The sequence below is a fragment of the Fukomys damarensis genome, unplaced genomic scaffold (assembly GCF_012274545.1).
Source record: "Fukomys damarensis isolate Sample0158 unplaced genomic scaffold, DMR_v1.0_HiC HiC_scaffold_8, whole genome shotgun sequence".
Lineage (NCBI taxonomy): Eukaryota > Metazoa > Chordata > Mammalia > Rodentia > Bathyergidae > Fukomys > Fukomys damarensis.
Window position 1 is genome coordinate 31,903,038 of NW_022900920.1, and position 9,786 is coordinate 31,912,823.

The window sequence follows — 9,786 nt, forward strand, 5'->3', positions numbered from 1 at the left end:
TTTTTTTTTTTTTTTTTTTTTTTTGCCATTTGTTAGGCGCATTGACGCCAGGATCCTTCTTGTCAGTAATTCCATTACCACATTAATTAGAGGCTGGCAGGAGGCTGCAGAACGTGGAAAAGAAAAATCTGTAAAGTGTTTTCCTGTTGCTCAGTTACAGTGTTGCAGCTACATCCACTTTGGCAAAATAAATAAAGTGCTTCTTACACTGTGATTCAGTGGCAAAAGGGAGGTCAGGAGGTCACACATAGGCTGACACTGTGGCAGTGTAATGCAGAGTGAGAAAGGTTCCCTAGGAATGTAACTGCCCGGAAGTAGGGGAAGCTGCCTTGCTCCCCTGCTCAAGTGGTGTTCATTCAGCATAACCTAGAGGGGTCTCACAAACTTGGATGGTACAAAAAGAAAAATGCGTGTTGTTTTCACTACCTGTAACTGAAAGACTGTTTTTGCTTCAGTTGTGACACCAGCCACCTCTGTCCTCACTGTGTAGCTAAAAGCTTCTTTGCACTTGTTTCCTGTGTGTCTCTTGGGTCATTCCTGTCTACAAGCTCCTGTCCTCTCATTTAAAAAACAAAACATAAGGACCCAAGTTTGACCCCCGGTACCAAAAAAAAAGAAAATAAACTACAAAACAACTGAGCATGGTGGCATGGACCTTTGAAAAAAAAAAGCAGGGAATAAAATCAAAGACAATTTTTCTCTGGATGTTACGTCCTCCTCCTGCCACCCAGCATGCATCTCCCCAGCCTGCCTGCTCCAGCACATTTAATGGAGCAGTCTTTTAAATGTGTCCTTGAAATATCATCTGTTGGCCTTCCAGGGCACCATTCCCTCTTTATTTTCCTCCTCAAAATCTCCTGCTGTGGTTTAGATAAGAAATGTTCCCTCTGTTACAGGCTTGGTCTTCAGCTTGGTGCTGATGGGAACCTGAGTCTGTAAGTCCTGACGGGAGATTTAAAATCATAGGGAGCATGCCCTCAAAGCAGATTCTCCCCCGCTTCCTTCCCTCTCACCCTCTCTCACTCCCTCTCTTCTTATTGAGGACAAGGTCTCACTTTGTAGTTCAGGCTGGCCTTGAACTCCTGGCAATCTTCCTGCCTCAGCCTCCCAAGTGCTGGGATTACAGGCCTTCAGCACTATGCCCAGATTCTTTCTCTTTTGGTGTCTGGTACGTGAGACACACACACAGCCTGCTGTGACGTAGTGCCTTGCTTATGCCCAGGAGTAGCAACCAATAGACCATGGCCTGAAACCACCAAAACCTGGGCCAAAACAAACATTTTCTCCTTTCTCTTGTTTATCTCCGTAATTTGTTAGAGGAACGGAAAGCTGAGTGATGCATCTCCCAGTGTCCAAATGTTGGGGTGCCCAGGTGTCAGGCTTTAGTCTCCAGCCTGCACTGTCTGAGCTCCAGTCATGCATATTCAGCTGACTGTTTGACACCCGCTTCCATGCTAGAAAGCCCTGGACCGCAGCATATCCCAAACCAAACTCCCGTCTCTGTCCAGTCCAGTCCAGTCCCACCACCGGGGCTACAGCCGTTCCCTCACCCAGAACAAGGGTCCTCTTTGACACCTTTCTTCCTGCTGCTTCTACCATCCATCCGAGAATCCTGTTCCTTGTCCCTCAGAGTATTTGTAGAACACGACCGCTTTTCTCCACTACCGCTGCTGCCACATAGTTACAGCAGCCACACTAATCATCTCCTTTCTTCTGTCCTTGCCCGCGAAGCCCTTCCTAAGGGATGTTGCCATAGTGATCATGTTAAAACATCAATTCCCATCTCAGTAACAGCCAGGGTTGTCAGTGGCCTGTAAGGGGCGCTGTAGTCAGCACTTTTATTGTATTAGTACATGTTCATGGTGCATACAAGTTCCATTCGTCTGGGACTTGGTACTGGACGCAGACCTGGTCCTAAGAACTCAGAAATCAACAACTAGACTGATTTGTTAAGTGAACAAAGGTCTGAGTGGAAACCTCACCGAAGAAGATATGCAGATGGCAAACAGGCCTGTGAGAATATGCTCCACACCATGCCCTTAGGGGATTTCACCTTAAAATGGCAGCGAGATACCACTATGTACCACCAAGAATGGCTAAAATCCAAAACCCAGACAGTCCCAAGCACTGGTGAGGACACGGAGCAGTGTGAACAAACAGCCATTGCTGGAGGGAACACAGAGTGGCACAGCCATGTTGGAAGACAGCTGGCAGTTTCTTACAGAGCGAAACACAGTACTGTGCAATCTAGGAATTCTCCAAAAGTATCTACCCAATTAGGTGAAAACAGGTTCACACAGAATCCTGCCTCTTGAATGTTCATAGCTGCTTTATTCCTAGTTACCAGAAGTTAGAAGCCACCAAGGTGCTCTTCAGTAGGTGAATGGATAGGTAAACTGTGCTACACTCATTTAATGTAATATTATTCAGTGATAAATAAATTGTCACTGGGATGGTGGCACCCGCCTGTAACCCCAGCTACTCAGGAAGCTGAGGCAGGAGGATCACAAGTTCGAGCCCAGCCTGGACAATTTAGTGAGATGCTGTCTCAAAATAAAATTTAAAAAGGACTTGTAATTCAGTGATAGAGCACTTAACTAGTGTATGTGAGGCCCTGGACTCAATACAAGTACTCAAGAAAAAAAAAGTATCGTAGTACAGAAAGACATACAAGAACCTTGAATCTACATTTCTAGTTAAAAAAGTTACAAAGGGACACACACTTTCTCCAGTTACATGACTTTGTGTGTTTGCGTGCTGGAGATTGAACTGAGGCTCCTGCACATGCTAGGTAAGTGCTCTGCCACTTAGCTACATCCCCAGCCCCAAATCTGTTGAACTTATAAATGCAAAGAATGAATCTAGTGTTTCGGTATTGGTTAATTACAGCAGATTTTAGTGTTGAGGCCGAACCTAGAGCTTTGGCACTGAGCCAAATCCCTAGCTGGCTTTTCATACTTTTATTTTCAGACAGAATTCTGGTAAGTCACTAAGGTATCCAGGCTGGACTTAAACTTTTGATCCTCTTGCCTCAGCCTCCTGGAATGCTGGTATTACAGGTGTGCACTACCATACCTGGCTAATTAAAACAAATTACCACACTGATGCAAGATGTTGCTAGAGGAAACTGTTTAGGAGCGAAGGTAGAAATGGGGTAGGTATACAGAACTTTTTTTTTTTAATCTACTTGATTATTGTGTAAATCTAAAACTAGAAAATACCCAACATTCAGGAGGCTGAGGCAGGAAGTTCACCACAAATTTGAGGCCAGCCTAGCTACATAGTGCATTCAAGGCCAACCTGAACTGCATAGCAAGAATCAGAATCAAAAAAAATTTTCAACAGGGCCAGGAATTTAGCTCAGCGGTTCTGCCGCCTGCCTTGCAAATGCAAGGACCGGAGTTTGATCCCTGGTACCAAAAAAAAAAAAAATAGATACATAGAATCTATATAGATGTAGATTCCCTTTTCCTTTTGAATTCAGTTTGAAAAAAAGGAGTCTAGGAGAGAACATTGCTATCTGTTCACCTGCCAGATTAAGGTCCTTTGAAAGAAATACCCAGAGGGTGAGGAGGCAGGTGGATCACCATGAGTTTGAGGCCAGCCTGAACTACAGAGTGAGACCCTGTCGCAAAAAGCCAAAAAAAAAAAGACCTAAAGAAGAGCAGTTTGTAGGGACATTGTGATCCTGAGGCCCTATAGGTGCTTTCTGACCTACAGGTTAGGGCAGTTTTAAATCACGAGCTGTAACATCTGAATGGTAGGCTGCTAGCACTGTGGTTGGCGTAAACCCTGGGAATTACTGCAGCCATTGGGGACGGGCTTCCAGCCAGCCTTTCCTTGTTCCCAATGCCACCTGAGGCTGAAGGATTCCCGAAGCAGCTGAGTCCATGGGCTGGACGCTAAGGCCCAAGTGCTGCTGCCTGTGTGTAGCTTCCTGGAGCAGCTGCGTGTACAGATGTGAAATACTGTCCCTGTTGTCACCCAGAAGAGCCTGACCCTGTGCTCTACACTGCTGCGGGAGCGGATCCAGGCTGGACGTCACGGTTCCTGCTTGAGTCTGCAGCTCCCTCCTGAGAGCGGTGGTCAGGTCTTGCTGTAGTGCCAGCCTCCCAACTGTGTGCTTATCTGTATACCCTTTGAGCTGGAGTGCTTTTTACATTTTTGAGTGATTGGGAAAAAAATGGAAAGAAGAATAATACTTTGTGACATGTGAAAGTTACAAAATTCAGGTTTCAGTGCCCACAAAGAAAATGCCACTGGGACCCAGCCTACAGCGGGGGAAGGCAAACGTTTTCAGTAGGGTCGGCATGAACAACGCTATGTTTGTGGCCATGAGAAGCTACCACAGAACCGAATGGTTCTCTAGTGGTCGAAAGAGCTGGGGTAACCCGTGAGCTATCCGTTATCCTCAGGGAGGACAGTGCTGACAGCCTCTCACTCGGCGGTGTTGATTAGGGCAAAGTGACTGAAACAAAACACAAAGCAAGATGGAAGGGCGAGGACAGGGTACCTGTGTGGCTCCCCAGAGGTGCTCACAGAGCCCATGCAAGGCCTGCAGCACGATTGCCATGGCATTTCTCAGGGTGTATCTGTGTCACTGTGAAACTCCATCCGGTCATCATTTCCATATTCAAAATAAAGGACGTCACCAGCACGGTGGCACATACCTATACCTGAGTGTACTGGGAGGCTGAGGCAAGAGGATCACAAGTTCAACCCCAGGCTACGTAGTGAGTTCCAGGTCAGTTCTCAACTACATAGTGAGACCCTGTCTCAAAAAAACAAAAAAAAATTTTTTTTTTCTAGCCAGCCTGGGGGTACGTGCCAATAATCCCACCATTCTGGGAGGCTGAAGCAGGAGGATTGTAAATTCAAGCCCAGTCTGGGCAATTTAGCAAGAACCTGTGTCAAAATTAAAAAATGGGCTAGGGATGTAGCTCAGTGCAAAGGCTCAGGGTTCAGTTCTCAGTCCTTTTAAAAAACATTTCTCTCTGGCAAAGGCTGGGTCCTTAGTTTTTACAGTGTTCAGTCCTGACCTCCAGAGGCCTGGGGAGGGAAGAGTGAGAGGAGATCACGGTGGTTACCGTGCAGCTGGCACTGGCAGCAGTGACGAGAGGAATGCAGGATTGCAGATGCTGGAGACACCAGCCTGGCGCTCTGACCCTTGGGACCTCGCGTAGTAGTGTGGGTTAGGCAGCTGTGGGTGTCCCTGCTGGGGGCCTGAGTTTGCACCTGGCTTTGTCAGGTACCAGCGCAGTATGGTTCTGACTTCTCAGGCTTGCGTGTCTGTGTGGATCGAGTGGGGGAGTATGAAAGCCATCTCAGAGTTGCAGGAGTGGTTGGCAGTAGATCTGGGAGGAGTGTCAATGCCCACCAGACGTAGCTTTCCGTCCCACGGGGTGTCTTCTCACAGTTACCAAACTAATTAGTTGATTGATTTACTTTGCTTCCACAGATGAGGTGAGAACTGACCGTCGTGCTCATCTGAAACCTGCCAAAATCTACCTCCTCTTTGGAGAATCTGCCCCTCTTTTTTTTTCCATCTCTGCTAGGTGAAGTAACCGTCCTCTTCTCCTTTACAGATATACGTAATTGACAGTGCAGACAGAAAAAGGTTTGAAGAGACGGGCCAGGTAAATAATTCTCTTGAGATGCTGTCCAAAACTTGGATATTCATTAATCCACCTTGTAAATATGTGAAAGTGAGGGAGGTGTTTTTTGTTTAACCTTGAAGTTCAAACAAGATGGTCATTCAGGCTCACAAGCGAAAGTAACAGCTGTCTAAACAAACCATTTGAGAGTCCTTAAATGGTTTTGTGATTCAAGTCTTTTATTTTAATCACAATGAATATATAAGATATAAGTAAATGGAACTTAGTACCATACTCTTGTTTTCTTTCAGGCCATGTTTGGTGTTTTGTTTGCAGTAGTGAGAAATGAACCCAGGGCCTTCACACTGAGCCACATCACCTGCCCCTTTTTTGAGGGGTAAGGAGGGATCTCACTGTGTAGTTGAGTCTGGCCTTGAACTCACTATGTAGCCCAGGCTGGCTTCAAACGGTGATCCTCCTGCCTCAGCCTCCTGATTATAGGCTGGGATTACAGGTGTGTGCCACTACATCCACATTTCCCATCCCTTTTTTGAGACAAGGTCTCACTAAATTACCCAGCCTGGGCTCCAACTTGTGATCCTCCTGCCTCAGCCTCCCGGGGTGCTAGGGTTACAAGCCTGTGCCACTGTGTGCAGCTTCATAGTTAGCGTTTCTGTTTAACTGATGTAAAGCTAATTTTGACAAACTGGAAAGGAGGGGGAAAAATTATAGGCCAGAATTAAGCTTCTCTTGTTTCCAAGCCAGGAGATAAGATAAACCTTGAATCCAAATATGGCTTGAAATGCAGGCTACATGTCAGCATGGCTACATGATGTGGTTTGTGTACGGTTTTACATAGGGATGCAATAGGCACAGGCCACTTTACCCAGGGTGAATTTACTGACGGGAACCCTGGCTTGGGAGAGTAGACCTCTTAGGGGAAGCATGTTTAGATCATTGCAGTCTTTGGTCTGTGTCCTAAAATATCAGAAGTGGGCTTCCAAAGGCAGCGGCCATCATGGTTTGGTTCCCTTGTTTGGGAAATAAGTCGAGAACTCTCCAGACCCCTGGAGACAGCCCATCTTCCTGCCATATCTTGCTGGTCTCTGCATCACCACTCCAGAGAACCAGTGTTGCATGTGACCTCAGGGGTGGCAAGAGTCCTGTGCAGTCAGTCACCTGCCCCTGAGCCACCCAGTTCTCTAGGCCAAAGGGCTTAAAGAGCTAAAACGTGGGTTTAACTGGGAAAGCAGTGGCCTGTCATTTAGGTAACTGCACACCCTCTCATCCTTACTGCAGCCTGAGCCAACATGCAGTTTGGACCTTAGTCTGTAACCTAGAAGTCAGGGATCTTTTGTTTTTGCTTTCTTTCTTTGTACCAGGGATTAAACTCGGGTCCTTGTGCTTTCAAGGGGGGGCACCAAAACTACTGAGCTAAATCCCCGGCTAGACGTCAGGGACCTTGCCAGATGGACCAGTAAAGTTATTTCAGGATGTGATTCTGATGAAATTTAATGCACATGCGTGCATGCTTTGAGCTAGAGATTGACTAAGACATTATGATTTCTAATGGTCATCATCAGTTTTCAATTTCTGTGTATACCCACACCTACGTGTTGAAAGTTATTTGTAGGGCCAGAAGCATAGGGATAGAACAAGCTTAGCAAGCACAAGGCCCTGAGTTCAAGCCCCCCACCAAGAAAAAGAAAATTATTTGCAGATAGTGAGTTTTGGCTAAGTTTTAAATCTCTAACCGTTACTTACATTCTACCTTGGACAGTGTTTCTCAAAGTGTGACCTATGAATGACCTATAGGAGAAACGCCTAGGGAGTTGTTTAAAATGCAGATTCCTGAGCCCCTGAATTCCGCATCCTGCTTGGCCTAGTAGTCTGCTGGAGGGTGCTCAGAGTCTGAAGCCTGAATCCCTGCCCTTCTACGTTGCTAGTTGATCATCTGGAGTGTTCTGGTTTCTAACTGAGAGTGCATGCTTCAGGACCGGAGCTTTCACCCTTGTCCTCTTCCCTTCCCACCGTGGTGCAGGAGCTGGCTGAGTTACTGGAGGAAGAGAAGTTGAGCTGTGTGCCGGTGCTCATCTTCGCGAACAAGCAGGATCTGCTCACGGCGGCCCCTGCCTCTGAGATTGCAGAGGGGCTGAACCTGCACACAATCCGTGACCGCGTCTGGCAGATCCAGTCCTGCTCAGCACTCACTGGCGAGGGCGTCCAGGTGAGGCGGGGAGGCCTTATCTCCGAGCAGCGCTGACCAAGGTGGTCTGGGCTGATGAGGTAGAAGAAGATCCGGAACAAGCAGCCTCCAATGGGCAGATGGCCTCCCTAGGGTGTGAATGTGTGGAGAGGTTGGTGCTTTCCTGCTTAGCAGCGAACAAGCTGCCGTAGAGTGAGTGTCCCACACGGCCGCAGTCAGCTTTCCCCACCCAGAGGTCAGAACAGAGGGTGCCGAAGCTGGGCTTGGACTCCAGCACTCCTTGGTGATTGGGTCAGGGTCTGTGCGGGTCTCATGCGAATACGAGGAACCCTGACTGCCGAGCTGGTGGGCGCCACACTTGTGGTCCTGAGAGCTCTTTGCATCTCCCATCGCTTCTCTCCCCTCCCCGAGGTTGGTGTCTCTTTCCTCTGCAGCAGCCTAATTTCCCACCAGCTTCTGTGGACAGAATTCCTGTGCTTTGCGCTGAGGGACCCGTGTGAGGAGCACAGACTCCCCAGATTTATTTTGGGCAGAGCGTGGCTGTAACCCTGACACCCAAGAGTGGAGGCGCTTTCGGCTCTGGTGCCTCCCTGCCAGGCACCCACACATGAGCTCACTCTCCACGGGCCCTGAGGAACTGCTGCTTGCTCAGAAACCCAAGCCTCCTCCACAGGCCTCTTTTTTTTGTACCAGGGACTGAACTCGGGACCTTGCTCTTGCAAGGCAGGTGCGGCACATGAGCTACATCCCCGTGCTCCACAGACCTCATTTTAGCATCTGTGTACTGGTCCCGTGTGACACTGCACTGAGGACCAGGCCATTTTGCTCTGAGATGCCACGGGTGGTTTACCAAATCTAAGGAAATCATACCTTGGCCAGGTGGTGGTGGTACAGATCTATAACCCAGCTACTTGGGAGGCTGAGGCAGGAGGATCACAGGTTGGAGTCCAGTCTGGGCAACCTAGCAAGACCCTTTCTCAAAAAAACAAAAGAAAAGGGCGGGCCTGGGTGTGGCTCGTGCAAGAATGCTCCCCTAGTGTGAGAGAGGCCCAGGCCAGCCCCTCACTGCTGTGGAGACGTGCAGTTTGCTGTGCCTGAACTCCCTGTGAGGTTGCAGGCCTGGAATGCTTCCTCACCCATCCTCAGCCCGCGCCACCCCTTCTGAGGCGCTTCCCTCTTCTTCACATCTGACACCAAGCTCTCTAATGACTTGATTGCTTTATCCCAGCAAATAATCACTTCCCAGAATTGTCTCAGGCCTGTCATGTTGTTTTGCTTTTTCCTTTTCTGGTGAAGATAACCCCTGCCTGCCTCTGTGTGCAGCTCTGGACCTGGAGCTGTAGGTGCTGTGAAAGGTATGCAGATTCACACTGCGCCCAGAGCTGCCTGGGTTCTGTCCCCATCGAGGGGGTGGGGAATGTGAGGAGCTGGGCATGGGGGTGCACATCTGTAATCCGAGGGTTCTGGGAGGTTGAAACAGGACAACTGCAATTTTGAGCCCAATTTAGGCAGTTTTTGCTTTTTTTTTTTTGATCAGGGTCCCACTATGTAGCCCAGGCTGGCCTCAAATTCACAGCATTCCTCCTGCGTCAGCCTCCCAAGTGCTGAGATTACAGGCTTGCGCCACCATGCCTGGCACTAATTTAGGCAATTTAGTAAGACCCTGTCTCAAAATAAAAATTAAAAGGGGCTAAGCATATAGCTTAGTGTGAAGGCCCAGGGTTCAGTCCCAGTACCACCAGTAAATTAAAAAAAAACCAAAACTGTAAATCTCTTTCATCTTCCCCCAGTAAGGATTAATTCCCACGTATTCTACCCAGATGTGGCGGCACACACCTGTAGTCCTAGCACTCTCAGAGTTGAGGCAGATCACAAATTCAAGCTCAGTCTGAGCAACTTAGCAAGACCTTGTCTCAACATTTAAAAAAGGGCTGATGAAGTAACTCAGTGCAAAGCCCCGGGGAGAAAAAAACTTTTTTTTTTTTT

The 9,786-nt window shown here is 48.0% G+C and overlaps 1 protein-coding gene across 1 annotated transcript in view; it reads left to right on the forward strand.

The window, feature by feature from the left end:
- Arl3 (ADP ribosylation factor like GTPase 3) overlaps positions 1 to 9,786 on the forward strand; it is a 35,080-nt gene that overhangs the window by 16,639 nt on the left and 8,655 nt on the right. Inside the window, exons 5-7 of the mRNA XM_033761247.1 lie at positions 5,586 to 5,636; positions 7,636 to 7,821; positions 9,097 to 9,155. Coding sequence (XP_033617138.1) covers positions 5,586 to 5,636; positions 7,636 to 7,821; positions 9,097 to 9,155 — 296 coding nt within the window. The remainder of the gene's footprint in view (positions 1 to 5,585; positions 5,637 to 7,635; positions 7,822 to 9,096; positions 9,156 to 9,786) is intronic.